This window comes from Phyllobates terribilis, unplaced genomic scaffold (assembly GCF_046119375.1).
Source record: "Phyllobates terribilis strain yellow unplaced genomic scaffold, ASM4611937v1 Scaffold_5__5_contigs__length_657084704, whole genome shotgun sequence".
NCBI lineage: Eukaryota > Metazoa > Chordata > Amphibia > Anura > Dendrobatidae > Phyllobates > Phyllobates terribilis.
This window is the reverse complement of record NW_027362765.1, coordinates 518,326,369-518,343,984: the sequence shown is the minus strand read 5'-3', so window position 1 is coordinate 518,343,984 and position 17,616 is coordinate 518,326,369. Positions and strand designations below refer to the sequence as shown.

The 17,616-nt window shown below is 47.0% G+C and overlaps 1 protein-coding gene across 2 annotated transcripts in view; it reads right to left on the bottom strand.

Annotated features, from left to right (window-relative positions):
* The window catches only part of LOC141273618 (uncharacterized), a 135,484-nt gene that overhangs the window by 100,656 nt on the left and 17,212 nt on the right, over positions 1–17,616 (bottom strand). For both annotated transcript variants that reach the window (XM_073685700.1, XM_073685701.1), the window contains exons 4-6: positions 15,837–15,881; positions 2,416–2,484; positions 1,853–1,921 (exon numbers count right to left, since the gene is read on the bottom strand). In XM_073685700.1, the coding sequence (XP_073541801.1) occupies positions 1,853–1,921; positions 2,416–2,484; positions 15,837–15,881 (183 nt within the window). The remainder of the gene's footprint in view (positions 1–1,852; positions 1,922–2,415; positions 2,485–15,836; positions 15,882–17,616) is intronic.

Below are 17,616 nucleotides of genomic sequence, written 5' to 3'. Positions count from 1 at the left end.
TTGAATTTGCGTAACATCACAAATTTCAGGAAAGTTGAAATGGACTCTATCTCTTGCTCATAACTAACCCATAGGTACTTTCCAGGCCTCTGTATGGTGTATTTTCACAGTGTTGTATAATATCTAAACTTGGAAATAATATGGCAACCAATAAAGCAATAATGCATGATCTTTTCTCTTCGATTCATTCATTAAAATTGAAGCTATGCCAAGTTAAAGTAAGGCCCTATACAGTAGATGTGTCATAGAGACATCTGAGCTTATTATTTCTTACCACTGGAACCTCCATCGCAATTACAATTTTTGGGACATAGAAGCTGCCAGATGTGGTCACTTATATAAGCAGATACGTTCTATGCATCTGTGGCGCCCCTGAGGGTTCAGTCGCCACAGGGGTACTGCACCTCAGTAGAGGCGTGGTATCTCCTCTTCCAGGTAAGGATGGAGCATTTCTCGGGACCCTACTTCACCACTCAACACTACACCACTCCTGTCCTGTAGGGGGCCTAAATGCACCAGGGTGCTGCCCCGGCCCGGGATAGAGGAGATGGGGGGACCAAAGATAGGGGGAACCAAGTAGTGGGTGAGAGTGGAGGACACACTTTTAAGAAACACTTATTCTTTCATATTTAATCTACGGCCATCTTAGGTTCAAGGTCTTTTGATTGTGATCTTCGTCTTTGATTGTGGTCCTCTGTTAGAGTCTGCAGCTGACTGAAGATACACGGTCCTCGTTCTCTGGCCTTGAGACGAGGAGCGGGTCAGAGTTAACCACTGTCTCTACCCGGTCAAGGTCCTAACCTAAGAAGGCCTGGAGGGGAGCAGAGGAGATAGGCTCCACAGGCAAAAGGATCCCAGGGGGATACGGACGGAGCGGCCTACGCCACCTGTATTCTTTATTCTGGCCTAGTCAGAGGGAATCCTGCTGCAAGAGGGGTGACCGGCCCCCGACATCTGACTTTGTTACTTCACGTCTCAGTCAGAAAAGCCCGGAGGCTTAGTGGATCCCAGGAGGGATGCGAACGGAGCGGCTTACGCCACCTGTATCTCTCTACCTGCGTTTATCCAGTGGGACCCGGCCTTACACCTTGTTCTAACTTGTTCTAACCACAGGTGAAGACCTAGTGGGAGAACTTTCCAAGGAGAGGAACACACACCAGAGGGGTCTCGACAAGTGCTCCTGATCTACCTGGAAAGTGCTGAGCCCCCTTCCTGGTGGCCGCAGTACGCCGTGAGGAGCAGAGGGAAGCTTTGCGGCTGAAACTTCATCAAGTGAGTAAAAACCCTGGATGACTTCACACCCCGCTTCAGCCTGTTATTTCCTGCACGGCACTGCACCCCCCATTCCTTTTCACACTGCCCTGAGGCCAGCTCCGCCTGCGGGGAGCCGTTCCATCTTAGCTGCCCGTAACACCGGCCTCAGTGGACTGAAGCAGCGCTGGTGTCCATCATCGGAAACCGTAGGTGGCGTAGTCGAAATACCACTCACACTTGAAAGCCCAATATCTTTTATGTGACCGCCCTGGGCACGGACCGGGTCCAGGCCACGACTGCCTCCCCCGCTACCCATGCACCGACCCGGCTCCGAGTAATCCCCATTTCCCAGGGAGGGCCTCACACATCAATGGGGTTCCCACTGCTTTGAACAGGCAAATTAATTGATTATTGGAGAACCCTGTAACTTTTTCAAACTCATGAAACAACTTGCTAATCAAACAAGCAAATTCCAAAGTGCCAAACTTGTGGATGCGCACTCCATATCCACGTATGATCAGTAGATATGGCTTCTTGAGTGCATGTTAGTGATTTATACCAAGATATGATACATGTTATAACAGTTAAACCATCTTACTGGCTGGTGAAAAGCATCTTGACTCTTGTAGTTGTTGCATTTTGGATGATAATGCATTTTCAGGTGCTTCTACGAAAATAAAAAATAAAAGTAAGAGGATAAAATATTTCCTGAATAAATAGAGCCACATACTTAAACATGTGTGGCTCATGTAAATGCAATAAAATCAGAACAAAAGGATTCAAGACACCAGAATTCATGGCCACGATCAATGACTCTTTGTTAATAAATAATAGTATACCAAATATATATCTATATATAAATCCAATATCTTTTAGGAAAAAATGTTTATTCTATTTTCATATTTGTCAACTATCTGGATTTACATGGGAAAGTGCTGCAAACTTCATGATGTGAAATGGGGAAAAGCTAAAAATGTGTCATGATTTGATTTTTAAGCATCAATAATATAAATATGCATTGCATTAGCAAAAAGCATTGCAGTCTACGTGCACTTGTGGAGGCTATAGTAGCCACCCTGCACAAAAACAATGAAAACCTGTATTCATTATGCCTTTCTAGGTTTTTGCCCATTACCATCTATTTTAGGAGAGAAAACTTACCTTCTGCATGCCAACTTCTTGAGCCATGACTGTTTATTCTACCTCTACTTCCAGCATGAAGGAAGTACCCTTTTAGAGGAATAAATAAACACACATTTTAGAAACCTTTCTATCTCACTAAATGTAAAAAGGAAAAATGTCACTTGAAGTGAGGGTAGAACACATGCCTTGGAAATATAAAGATAGATTAGTGTTGTAAGAGGGAAGACCGGGGTGTAAGTACTTTCAGAGCAAGGGATCCGGAACTGCCGGAGCCATGCCTCTGGTTGCAGGGGGAATACAGACTGCGAGCACGGGAGTCAGGTGACTGGGAAGCTGGGGGTGTGTCCAGAGTGAGAGCTGGGAGGTCAGGTGACCGAGAGACTGGTGACGTGGGTAGAGAGAGGAAGAGACGAGGACGTTTGCGTGGAAAGCGGAGCTGGGTCCTGCTGAGCAGAGCAGTGTGAGGGGGTCCTGGCTCCTGGCTCCAGTACTGGGAGCAAGAGCCGAGTGCAGTGGACCGGAGGAGTCAAGCCGACTAGAAAAGAGATGCAAGGTCGGTGGAGCCGGGCACGTGAGGTGCCGTGTTATGGACTAGGGGCTCAGCGGGTAAAACCGGAGACCGCCCGCTGCCGCCAGAAGACGGAGCATTGTTTGGGCGGGGACGCCTGAAAAATCAACACCGGCATCAGCTGGCAACTGCCTTGTGAGGAGCAAGAGTCAACTAAGTGAAAAAACTGTCCATTATAACCGGTTCGACTCTGCTACATCTAGTTAAACTGTGAACTGTCAGTGATAGACTTTTGCCTGCTTTTCCCTTGTTTTTCCCCCATATTTTCCTGTGTTACTCCCTGTGTGGAGATTGACCTTGTTATCATAAACCTCCCCTTTTTATTAACCCCATATTGGCTGCTCTGTGTTTCTGTGTCACTGCATCTAAAGTACCCATGTTACATTTGGCGTAGTCGGCAGGATGCAGTCGCTAGACACAGACAATGCAGAGCAGCCCATCCTGGGAGCTCCTAAATCTAGCTTGCCGCTGGGGGGCCATGCTCAGCAATCTCCCAAAGTTCACCAGGGACAATATGATGCTGTGGGACTGGATTGAGAGAGTTAGGAGTATGTTACGTATGCATCCGATGACCCCAGCTATGCAAGCCAAAATAGCCTTACTGGCCCTGGACGGCGAGGCCCGACAATCCGTGATGTACCGCCCTCCCCATGACCGGGATACTGTAGAAAAAGTGGTGCGGATACTGGAGGAGATGCATGGGGATCCCACCAATGTAGGAGAGCTGAGGATACGGCTGTTTCACCAAGTGCAGCAGGAGGGGGAGACTGTGACGCAGTATGTTAATGCCTTACAGAGGGTGCATGCCTATATCACTAGAAAAGACGACATGGGGAATTTGGGAATGGGCCCCCCTGACGTGATCTTAAGGGACCAGTTTGTGGCAGGCCTCAGGGATGTGCAGCTGAAGCAGGCCTTGTGGGAGCGCCTGCGCGCCAACCCACGTATGACTTTTCTAGAAGTGGGGGCAGAGGCACGTGTGAGAGAGCAGGAGATGGGGGTGACGGCCCTGGCAGGGATGGTCCGGAGTAATGAGGTACCCACCCCGCCTGCAGCTGAACCGGAATGGGCTCGAGAGATGCGGAAGGAGATACAGGAGATACAAGATGAATGGTCCAGTCTCAAGAAGACCCCTGCCCCGACACCAGAGATACCCAGATCGATTGCCCCAGTTATGGAAAGAATTGAATTCAGGCCCCGCCCTGCAGGAGAGTTTCGTAGAGAAGTGAGGCAGCCCTACACAGACAGAGACACGACCTGCTGGAAGTGTGGAGGCGCAGGACATTACGCCAGGGGCTGTGCCAGCCGAGGGCAGCCCCTGTCGCGGCAGCCGTTAAACTAGCGGGCTCCGTGTTTGGGGGACACAGCACGGAGCCTGAGGAAGGGGAAAGAAAAAGAGGAAGTCCCAAGGACCTAGTTTCCAGCAGCCCAACTGTCTGGGCCGAAATAAGCGGTCGGACTGTTCACTGCCTGATTGACATGGGATCCCAGGTGACTACGATGACAGAAGCCTACGTCCAACAGCGATTTCCAGAGATAGCGCGGCCTGAATGGGGACCAGTAATTAGACTCATGGCAGCTAATCAATTACACATCCCGGTCGCAGAGGTGGTGTGGATGAAGATCCGAATGTGTGGAAAAGATATGGGAAAAAAAGGAGTCATCCTGGTCACAGGGGGAACCGGAAGTGGACCCCCGGTGACCCTCAGAATGAATGTGCTGAAAGAGATCAAGCAAATCCTGCTTAGTGAGCCGAAGGAGATTCCTCTAGAACAGTGGGACCTGCGAACTCCCCAAAGGAGGGTCTTTCAACAACTAATCCGAGCTGCCCAGGCTCAGGAGACGTCGAGTGAAGGGAAGATCTTGGGAAAAATAATAGTGCCAGCAGCTGCGGCGCTCACCTTACCGCCCGGGCAAACTGTACTCACGTTACCCGCACGGGCCTGCACACTTCTTGAGGGAGTCGAAGTTCAGATAGAACCAACACCGATGGACAAAGTACCCCCCGGACTCTTGGTGGCTCGAACACTGGCCACCGTCCAGGGTGGTAATGATATAGTGCGATGTGTTAATCTGGGCGAAGATGATCTCACACTCCCTCCCAGGGCGGAAATAGCCCAGATTCTGGGAATGCCAGAGAAGTTGATGCGACCTGATGTGGTACAGCTGTCCGCTGTACGAGGAGACCCCTGGACTCTGGCGGTCATCGTGCTGCCAAAATCCCACCGGGCTAGTGCGAAGGGGGGACAAAGAATCCTAGAACGAATGCGGGCTGAATTGGCGGGACTTACACCTCGACAGGTGCAGCAGGTTGAGGAGGTGCTGGAGCAGTACCAGGAAGTCTTTGCTCGCCATGAGGATGATTTTGGTTGCACCGAAGCCATTATCCACGAGATTCCCATGGGGAGCTCTGCCCCAGTGTGGGAGAGATACCGGCAGATACCTCCCCAGATGTATAAAGAGGTTAAGGAGATGCTAGCCCATATGTTACAGAATGGTGTGATGCGGGAGAGTCAGAGTCCATGGGCAGCCCCGATTGTCCTGGTCCGAAAGAAAGATGGGACCCTGCGGTTCTGTGTGGAATATAGACGACTGAATGCCTGTACAGTACGGGACTCTTACCCACTACCACGAATCGAAGTGTGACACCCCAGGGGTCTGGTTGCCACAGTGATAGAGATATTACGTCTGAGAGCAGGTGGGAGGTCTCTTGGTCAGGAATCCGATGCATGCCACACCTCCTGCCCAGTCCTGGGAGGGGAAGAACTTCCCCTATATAAACCTAGGGCTGAGGCAGGGTTAGTGAGTAGAGAAGAAGTAGAGACAGAGAAAAGAAGCAAATATAGGAACAGAACATCAGGAGCTCTGTGGGAGCAGTGTTACAAGGAGTCGGGGGCTGGCAGCTGCAGAGCTCGCCCTGACTGAGAAGATTTCTTACCGGACCCGGAGTCCGAGGCTGTGGGGACTAACTCCTACCCAGCAGCAGAATCCGTCAGGCAGGGGATTCCAGGTCCTCTGGCCAAGAAACCCGAAGGCCCCGAGTCACCGGCCATACGGGTGAGCACCACACGGTACACTGAGGGACGTGGGCTACTTATACCCGCCTCTAGCAAGGTAGCCAGAAGAGTACAGTTAGTTTGGGAGGCCTACAACTCCGCCTGGCCAGGGGAGATCCCATCTGCTCAAGGACTGACCAGGCCCCAATCGCTAGCCAGTACTCCGGGAGGGTCTATCTTTGTCACCAGTAAAGACCCTGAACTACACCGTACCGTCTCCGAGTGGTTCCTGCTACCCCCATCATCCACGTCGGCTGCCCTGAGGCCATACCCCTCCCGTTGGGGGTTATACTATCACGCTGCACAATCCTACCACCAGCCTCAGCGGTCTGCCCTGCAGCAGCAGCTCCTTAGCTGTACTCAACGGGTGGCGTAGTCGTCCAACATCTACCGCTGATACATCGCCGCTCAGTTTGACTCCCTGGGCACGGACCGGGTCACCGCCACGAGACTACAACCCTCAACAGATCCGGCTCCGGGTAAGCTCCCGCGTGCGCAACGCAGCGCGACACAGGCCCAGGGGCGCGTCAGAAGAATCCCTGTCGGCCTTAGGGAAGGCAAGATACTTCTCCTCTTTGGATCTGGCCAGTGGGTACTGGCAGGTGCCCGTGGCCGAACATGACCGTGCGAAGACGGCGTTCATATTACCCATGGGACTGTTCAAGTTCAATCGAATGCCCTTCGGCCTGACTAATGCCCCCGGGACGTTCCAGCTTCTGATGGAGAGGTGCCTGGGCGATTTGAACTTCAGGGTGACACTGATTTACCTTGACGACATAATTGTCTATGCCGCCACCTTCGATGAGCACCTCCAGTGACTGGACCAAGTACTGAGTCGCCTACAGAGTCATGGCCTAAAGGTGAAACCCCAGAAGTGCCACCTGTTCCGCAAACAGATCGAATATCTCGGTCATACTGTGTCCGGTGAAGGAGTCAGGCCCACCCAGGAAAAGGTGGCCGCCGTACAGGAGTGGCCTATCCCGAAGACAGTGAAGGACGTTAGGGCCTTCCTGGGACTTGCGGGGTACTACCGAAGATTCGTGAAGAACTTCACCCGCATAGCCAACCCATTGCTGGGGCTACTTAAGGGAGTACCGGCGGGCTCCAAGAATCAGGCGATTCGGTGGGGAAGCAGCCAGGAAGAGGCCTTCTGCGCCCTAAAAATGGCCCTGACCGAGGCCCCAATACTTGCCTATGCAGATTTCTCCCAACTCTTCATACTCCACACTGATGGGAGCCTACATGGTCTGGGAGCCGTGCTATCCCAAGTACAGGAGGGGAAAGAGCGCGTGATTGCGTATGCCAGCCGCTCCCTTCACGACTCCGAGAGGAACCCAGATAATTATAGCTCTTTCAAATTAGAGTTGCTGGCTCTGGTTTGTGCAATGACCGAGAAGTTTGCAGAGTATTTGTCCAGGTCCGAAGTACTGGTGAGAACAGATAACAACCCGCTGGCCCACCTGGAGAATGCGAAATTGGGGGCCCTGGAGCAGCGGTGGGTGGCCCGCATGGCCAGGTACCGTTATAAGATCGCCTACTGGCCTAAGGCAGAGAATACTCACGCCGACGCCCTTTCCAAAGTGACATATGAACGGCCTGATCATAACCTCGATGAAGATTTGGAGGCGGATGAGACCTCTAGCTTCCGAAGTTTCGTGGGACTGCTGGCCACGGGCAGGGACAGATCAGAGAGACGTCGGAAGAACAAGTGCTAGGGCGGCCAAGAGATGACTGGATCCAACTTCAACAGACTGACGGAGAAGTTGCTCAATTACGTCAATGGGTGGCTTTGCGGCAAGTCCCCAGTCGAGAAGAGAGGAGTACCCTGTCCCCCGGAGCACTGAAGATGCTGGGACAATGGGAGAGACTGTGTTTGTGAGACGGGCTGCTTTACCGATGGGTGCAGCTACTGCGAGAGTTCGGGACCACCTGGCAAGTGGTGATCCCAGAAAATTTGGTCGGAGTAGTGGCTAAGGAGAAGACAGAGAAGACATTTCAGTGGTTGCAGAGGCTGGTGTATCATCCCCGACTGCGAGCAACAATAGAAGACACTTGTCGAAGATGTCGGAGCAGTGAGCTGGTTAAGCCCCCGGAGCAGCGGGTCCCCATACAAACTATTGTGAATTCTGCCCCCTTGGAGGTGCTGATGATCGACTATTTGACTGTTGGACCGGCGCATCTCGGGTATGAACATTGCCTGGTAATGACAGACCACTTCACAAAGTTTGCGGTAGTGACCCCGACCAGAGACCAGACCGTCGAGTCCGCTGCGCAGGCCATCTGCCGAGACTTCATTCGGGTGTACGGCGGCCCAAAGAGGCTTTATTCCGATCAAGGCGTCTGCTTCCAAGGCCAGGTGATGGAAGAGCTGCACCGGTTGTACAAGATTGAGAAGTCACGGACTACTCCTTACCACCCTCAAGGAAATGGGGCCTGTGAACGCTTTAATCGGACACTGATCCGCACGTTGGAGGAAGATCGGAAGGTACAGTGGCCTGAGTTTGTGGCCGAGCAGGTGTGGGTCTACAACAACTGAGTGAATAGTACGACGGGGTTCACTCCTTATACCTTGCTGTTCGGGCGAAAGGGGTGAGAGATTACCGAGTTAGAGCTGCACCCCGAGGAGGACTACCCACGGACGGGGGTGTCTTCCTGGGTCCGGGAACATCGGCATCGACTGGAGACCCTCCGACGGTTGGTACATCTGAAGTTTCAGGAGCTCAAACATCATGAGAAATTGCCTCTTCGAGGGACAGCTCTGAGGCCCGGGGAGTAGGTGCTGGTTCGGGACAGGCAGCCCCGGGGTAAACTGAGTAGGCGGTGGGAATGGACCCCGCACCGAGTGAAGCGCAGGATTGGCGCTGAAGGACCTGTGTATGAAGTTCAACCCGAGGGGGCTGAAGGAGCCCCTACCAGAGTGGTTCATCGTAGTATGCTGTGACCCTGTCTGTCTAAAGATGACAAGGATGGAGAAGAATCACCTGCTTCTAGAGAGGGTCCTGTCACAGTTGCCCCAAGCCACGATGTGGATGAAGAAGAGTTGTTGATTCTACCTCCGAGCCCCAGCACTCGATTACCTGCAGTCCCCAGTGCAGGCGGCGAGGGAACAACATCGGTTGAAGCCACCGGGCAGGCGGAGATTGGAAATCCGAGTGACCCTGCAGCCCCCATCGGTCAAACTGAGTTACGCCGGTCAGAACGGACAACAGCAGGAGAGCCTCCTCACCGTTACGAACAAGATCAATTCATATGGTACCGTATCATCCAGGAAGTCCAAGAATGTGAACGTTTAATGAAGGAACTCTCGCCTGTGGAATGGCGAGTTAAAGTAGAGCGGGAGTGTAAGGGGGAAGACCGGGGTGTAAGTACTTTCAGAGCAAGGGATCCGGAACTGCCGGGGCCGTGCCTCTGGTTGCAGGGGGAAGACAGACTGCGAGCATGGGGTCAGGTGACTGGGACGCTGGGGGCGTGTCCAGAGTGAGAGCTGGGAGGTCAGGTGACCGAGAGACTGGTGACGTGGGTAGAGAGAGGAAGAGACGAGGACGTTTGCGCGGGAAAGCGGAGCTGGGTCCTGCTGAGCAGAGCAGTGTGAGAGGGTCCAGGCTCCTGGCTCCAGTACTGGGAGCAAGAGCCGAGTGCAGTGGACCGGAGGAGTCAAGCCGACTAGAAAAGAGACGCAGGGTCGGTGGAGCCGGGCACGTGAGGTGCCGTGTTATGGACTAGGGGCTCAGCGGGTAAAACCGGAGACCGCCCGCTGCTGCCAGAAGACGGAGCATTGTTTGGGCGGGGACGCCTGAAAAATCAACACTGGCATCAGCTGTTAACTGCCTTGTGAGGAGCAAGAGTCAGCTAAGTGAAAAAACTGTCCATTATAACCGGTTCGACTCTGCTACATCTAGTTAAACTGTGAACTGTCAGTGATAGACTTTTACCTGCTTTTCCCTTGTTTTTCCCCCATATTTTCCCGTGTTACTCCCTGTGTGGAGATTGACCCTGTTATCATAAACCTCCCATGTTTATTGACCCCGTATTGGCTGCTCTGTGTTTCTGTGTCACTGCATCTAAAGTACCCGTGTTACAGTGTTACACGCACGCCGCCTAAGTTCAGATAGGGGTGAGACCGGTTACAATAATTTGTTGGAATCCTGGGGGAACCGTTATTCTGGGCGACCATAGGCTGCAGCTTCTCTCAGGCACAGGATAGATTCAATTGCTGACCAGACACAGCTGACAAGAGTCCTCATAAATGGTAGAACAGGAACATTTAATGAGGCACAGCCAGTGCAAAATGTCTGTTTGAGCAACAGGCTCCAGTAATAACCGTACAGTCTCCTTTGCTGAACAGTAGTACACAGTCTATTATCCTGTAGCAGAATACAGCACAGTTTTAATGCATACACAACCACAGGCTTTTCCTTCAAAAGGACCCAATTGTACACAGCATTCTTTACCCTGGCATGGAGACGGGGGGGGGGGGGGTTGATAAAGGAGATGATCCCTATGACACAATTCCTTCCAGTCCTTATCTTCCTGCCCGATAATACTCTGCACTGTTAGTTCAGGGAGTTTATCTGACTTGTGTTTAGTTTCTCTCCTGATCTGAATCCTGTTCAGTTGCCTTCCGTCCGATACAGATAACACACTACCTTTCTCTTCGGCTTCAGCCAGACTACAATAACATGTTCCCCACAATCCCCCTGGAGCTCTGCTAAAACACTCCCTGTCTCCTGTGACTGTGTTAACCCTTCTAGTTGCTGGATGCTTCTGGAGCACAACACTTCCTGTCTCCTGTGCTTGTGCTACTTCTAATAGTTGCTGGATGCTTTTGAAGCACTACTTCTGCATGTCACATTAGAATAGATAGATAGATAGATAGATAGATAGATAGATAGATAGATAGATAGATAGATAGATAGATAGAGTGGGGAAAATAAGTATTTGGCTTTGCAAGTTTTCCCACCTACAAAGAATGGAAAGGTCTGTAATTTTTATCGTAGGTACACTTCAACTGTGAGAGACAGAATCTTAAAAAAAATCCACAAAATCACATTGTATGATTTTTAAATAATCAATTAGCATTTTATTGCAATTACTTATTTTCCCCACTGTAATTACAGCATTCCTACAATCATAAATAATAATAGATTTCCTAAAGGAGAAAAAATGTGCCGCTATCTAAGAGTAGTAAGATTTGATCAAGTAAAAGGGTGAGTATCTATAGGAAATTGATCACCTCATGTGGTTGTGCAAACAGAGGCACAACTCCCGCTTGTAGTATGTATTCATTTGCAAAAGACTGCGGCCGACCTGGTGAGGTAGGATTGAATCCAGAGACAGGAGTATCCCACAACGAGGATGCCAAATGGGAGAACCAGGTGATGCCGCTGTTTTGCCACCAAGTGAGATCAAGGTGCAGGAACTTCAGGCTGCTTGTAAGTAAAAAAAATTTAATTCATACCAATATAAAACGAATAAAAACTTTATACACAACGCGTTTCCGCTGTTTGCAGCCTTCTTCAGGTGTATGGAAAAAATTAATTTGACCCTTCTTATATAACCCTTCGCCAGAGTGAGAGAGGGAGGGGTTACAAAAGAGGAAGAGGAGAAGTACTTCATCCTGCATTGTTCTCAGCTTTTTTCATATATATATAAAAAAAAACCATAAAAACATATAAATATTATATATAAAATAACAAATAACAAACCTTTTTTTGTAAGAAACATGTCAATCTGATTAATATCCTATTATATAGAAAGCTAAAAAGTATCACTTCAACATAAAAATACACATATTTTCTTTTTGTGTTAAAAAATATTGAATAATAAATAAATAAATAAATAAATAAATAATGAATACAAATTTTTACATCCCATTATATAGAAAGCTAAAAAGTATCACTTCAACATAAAAATACTCATCTGTTGTTTTTGTAAAAAAAAAATATTGAATAATAAATAATGAATAAAAAAAAAGTTTAAAAAATAAGTAAAAAAACAACAACTTTTTTTGGGGGGGAAAAATTTAGGGAAGGAAGAAAAAGAAAAAAAGAAAAATAAATAAATACAAGTTTTAAATTGAAGTGGGAAAAGATACATAAACGGGAAAAACAGAGATTCATTATAAAACAGAGATCTATAATAAAACTTATTTGTAATGATGATCAAACTTGTTCTAGTTTATCGTTCAGACCATCCGAAAATAAACATTGCAATTCAAATATCCAAAATGATTCTTTAGCATTCAATGTCTTTTTTCTATTTAGTGATTCTATGGTGATCTGTTCCAGTGGTGTAACTTTGACCACAAAGTTTTTGTTGTGCTTCATAACTATATGTCTAGATAGACTTTGTTTCAATAAACCATTTTTTACATTATGTCTGTGGCCATTCATGCGTGATCTCAGAGTCTGGGTTGTGCGACCTACGTATTGAAGACCACAGACACAGGTTACCACATGATCATAATTGCATGTCAGATTTTGTGAGATTTTGTGTTTTTCTCCCGTACTATTACAATTAATTTCTTTAGCTCCTTGATTTATAATCCTGCAGCAGCAGCATTTTTTTTTTAGAAAGCATTTAGAGACTCCCCCCTCCTCTTTATAAACCGATGGGTCAACATTGATTTTTTGGGGTCTTTTTTCCTTCAATTTACTTGGAGCTATCATGTTTTTTACCGTTGTACCCCTTCTGAAAGTGATTTGTGGTTCTTTTGGTAAAATTGTTTTTAATATAGGGTCCTTTTGCAATAAGTACCAATATTTATTTAAAGTGTTGCGGATATACTGATTACACCGGTTATATGCCGCAATGAAATTGTGTCTCCAAAGGTCTTTATCTTCCTTACTTTCTTCTCCCTTCTTATTTTGTTTATTGAAACAATCCGATTGCGTTAAATTTACATTTTTTTGAAAAGCTTTCTCCACAATTCCCATGAGATATCTCTTTTCTTTGAACTTTCTTTCAAGAATTTTTGATTGATTTATGTAATCAGATGTTAAGGTACAATTTCTCCTGATTCGGTGAAATTGACTTGGTGGGATATCCTTTTTCCATTTCGGGAAATGAGCACTATTGAAGTCTAAATACCCATTCCCATCGACTGTTTTAAAGTGTGTTTTGCTCATGATGGTCTTATCCATATGAAATAATTCCAGATCTAGATATATAATTTTGTCACACGCTATATGAGCTGTGAATGTGAGACCCCATTCATTGGCATTGAGTCCTCTCATAAATTTTATAGCCTCCTGTTCCATACCACTCCATATAATAATCAGATCATCAATATATCTACGGTAGTATTTGATGTATGCTATATATTCATCTGACATAATTGACAATATGGACTCGAATCGCCCCATGAACAGATTTGCGAAACTTAGGGCCACCCGAGTCCCCATTGTGATCCCAAGCCGCTGCAGGTATAGGTTAGCCTCAAACATAAAGAGGTTGTACTCCTATATAAAACGCAGACCTGCCAGCAAAAAAAGCTTTTGCTCCATTTTTAAGGTAGAATCTGTGTTCAGGTAAAATTCGACACAATTTAGTCCCAATTTGTGTCCAATATTGGAATAGAGCGCTGTGACATCCAATGTTATAAATAAATAATTCTCCTGCCATACGATTTCTTTAGTTTCTTTGATCAATTGTGCCGAATCTCTCAAATAAGAGGAAAGTTGGATGACGAACTCCTGTAGATAGAGATCTATATAATGTGATAGGGAGCTAGTTAGGGATCCTATGCCCAATATGATGTTCTTTTTGAGTTAAAAAATATTGAATAATAAATAAATAAATAATGAATAGAATTTTTTTTTTCTTTTATGTCCCATTATCTAGAAAGCTAAAAGTATCACTTCAACATAAAAATACACATCTGTTCTTTTTGTAAAAAAATATTGAATAATAAATAAATAATGAATAAAAAAAAATGATCATTAGTTGATACGGATCCATCACCTCAATTTGAATTAGAATATTTACAACTGTATTAAAAAAAAAAGAAAAACGTTTTTTGACTGACTCTGCTCCAACTAGAGCAATATTCTACCACCTCCCAAAAATCCACAAGAGTTTAAAAGAACCCCCAGGACGCCCCAGATGTGTATTTTTATGTTGAAGTGATGCTTTTTAGCTTTCTAAATAATGGGATGTTAATCAGATTGACATGTTTCTTACAAAAAAGGTTTGGTATTTGTTATTTTATATATAATATTTATATGTTTTTATGTTTTTTTATATATATATATATATATATATATATATATATATATATATATTAAAAAAATTGAGAACAATGCAGGGTGACGCACTCCTCCTCTTCCTTTTTTGTAACCCCTTCCTCTCTCACTCTGGCAAAGGGCTATAAAAGAAGGCTGAAGAAGGCTGCAAACAGCCGACACGCGCTGTGTATACAGTTTTTATTTGTTTTATATTGGTTTGAATACTTTTTTTTTACTTCCAAGCAACCTGAAGTTCCTGCACCTTGATCTCATTTGGTGGCAAAGACAGCGCCATCATCTGGTTCTCCCTTTTGGTACAGTTATAAATACTGGACCCCACTGTAGATACATTGATTTGCTGATCAGTCATAACCTTAAATTCACTGACAGATGGAGTATTTATATCATTACAATGGCAAGAGGTCAAATATATTAGACAGTATATGAAAATTTATACCTTGATGTGTCGAAAGCAAATATAAGAAATTGAGTGACTTTCACTAGGGCCAAATTGTGATGACTGACATCTAAACCTGGCCATGTACATTAGCTAGCTGCCGGACAAATATTGTTCGGCTGACAGCTACGCTCAGCTGAACGTTCCTGTTTTCTCTATGCCTATCCCTGCTGAACAAAAAGATGGGGCAATTCAATTACAATCACCCAATTCTTATATCTGACATCATCTGTTGAGAACCAGTCAGATGGCTGCTATACTCATCAGATGGTTGGCAGATCCAGCCAAAATCAGTGAGTTTAGACAACTTTTAGCTAATTTATATGGGGAACGTATGGCAAAATATCTCCAAAATGGCAGGTCCTAAGGGGTGTTATTTGTATGCAGTAATTAGTATCTTGAAAAGTGGTCCTAGAAAGAGCAACAAGTAAACCAGTCACAAGGTTTTGAGCACAAAAGGCTCATTGATTTGCATGTGATGTGATGTGTCTGTCTGGTCTATTGCCACAAGAGCCAATTTAGCACAAATTTCTAAAACACTTTGGGCCCAAGTCATCAAAGCTTTCAATGTGACAAGATCAGGACCCTCTCCTCAGTCTCCTAGCTAAGTGCCCGATCAGATAGCTTCTTCAGAGAACAGTTAACGGCCGGTAAGTCCTTAGCTCAGGCATCACCACAGTGACCCCGGTGAATGCATGCATGCAAATAACAGGAAGAGTTTGGCGCCAAACACAGGATCTCAATTAAAGACAGTTGTAGGCAGGTTTGGGTGAACCTTAGCTAGAGACACTGTATTCTCAGAGATGCCCCATCTAGTGACATAGACGACCAGTGGGCGCGTCCGACTAGAAGGCGCGGCCTCGCTCAATACAAGTGTATGGAGAACGAGGCCTTACCCACTGGCCGGGGGTATGTATAACACATACATGCCCTCTGTCTCATACCGGTGAATCCACACAGCACACAGTGCCTGTGCTGGGGGGATTCATAAGTCTGCAATGTGGAAACAAAAACCTGCTGACAGATTCCCTTCAATATTTAAATCAAGGATTAGCTATAGCCTTGATTATCTTTAGTTCCAGCACTACTGTAATAACATTATTGTGAAATTATTAGAAAAGCAACATACTCACCACCTTCAATGGAGATTTCTGTTGGAATAGAGGATATCGAAGAAGCTGAAACAGATCATGATAAATTACTTATGTTATAATGTCATAATTCATGTTTCACAAACGTTTGAGAAGAAATGGGTCATCCTAAAAAGGCTACTTAATTTGAGCATGGTACTATGCTAGGATGACACCATTGTAAGAAGTCAGCTCGTGAAATGTCTCACCTCCTAAATATTCCTTGATCAGCTATCTGTGGTATTAATGAAAATTTGAATTGTTTAGCAACCTCAGCAGATCAGCCATGAAATGACAGACAATATAATTCACAAAGCGGGGTCACTGAGTGCTGAGTGTCACGGGTGTGTCACCACGAAGATCGTCACGATTACACAGCCTGACTTCTCACAGCTGACTTTTTGGTGCTTTGTGTTTTCGGCAGTGAGGGAGTTAATTCTCTCTCTCTCTGTGCTAGACGAGGTCCAGCCTCGCCCAGCTGCAATCAATGCTGCTGTAGTGAGTCTCCTTCAAATACCTGCTGGTCTGTTTGGGAAGTGTCGGTGAAAGCATTTCATACAGACTTACAGAGCGGATCGTGGTATTTGGAGTTTCTGAGATAAGTGTATTTGGAGTGTTTTTTCCCTTCCTCGCTTTATCATTTATCTCCTTTCCCGTTGGTGTTCCCTCTGTTGTAGTTGTGTAGTTTTTGTATGCAAGGTGGTTTTGGTTTTTCCCTTGTACTGTCTCGTTCGTCTAAGTACTGTGTGTGGGCATATTATTACTTGTCCTCTTTTGTTGTGATCGGGGTCCTTCTCAGGACTAGATTACTTAGGTGCAGGGATCCTCAGGAGGTAGGGGTTACGCTGGCGGCCTGGACCTCTGTACCTTTAACAGTACCTCCAGGTTGAGGGATTAGTCAGGGCCCCAGCTTAGGGTCAGCTTAGGCCCCCTACCTCCAGTATACAGAGACAGCGTGACATTTTCACCGACCCACTTAGTTTTTCTCCAGCTACCATGGATCCAGTAGTCGGTCTAGCTCGGCAGTTGCAGAGTTTGTCCATGGAGCTGGCGGACGTTAGGTCCAAGGTTTTGCATCCTCTGGAGCAAGCCGGACCAGAACCTAAAGTAGCTCTCCCTGACAGGTTCACTGGGGGGCGGGACAAGTTTTTTGTTTTCCGGGAGGCATGCAAATTGTATTTTCGGCTGCGGCCTCGGTCATCGGGGAGTGAAGAACAAAGGGTGGGAATTGTCATCTCGCTCCTACAAGGGGACCCACAATCTTGGGCGTTCTCTCTTCCCCTGGGCTCCCCGGCTCTCCAGTCAGTGGATAGGTTTTTCGCTGCTCTGGGACTCGTATATGATGACCCAGATCGGATCTCCCTTGCTGAGTCTAAGTTACGTAGGATCCAGCAGGGAGATCGTCCGGCGGAGGAATTCTGTTCGGAGTTCCGTAGGTGGGCCACGGACACCAAGTGGAATGACCCGGCTCTTAGGAGCCAGTTTTGTCAAGGTTTATCCGACAAATTACAGGATGTGTTGGCACAGTATGACTCTCCCGCGTCACTGGAAGCCGCTATGGCCCTGGCTATTCGCGTTGACAGACGGCTTCGGGAGAGGTGCGGGATAACTCGACCCCCTGTGATGACTCCACCTCCTACAAGGTCCCCTCATATGGTGGTTCCGCTGGTCAGTCCAGAGGAGCCTATGCAATTAGGAGGGACATCATTTCGGGGGAGGGGACCGGTGGTGCGCCATAAGACAGGAAGGTGTTTCTTCTGCGGGAGAAAGGGACATTTTATTG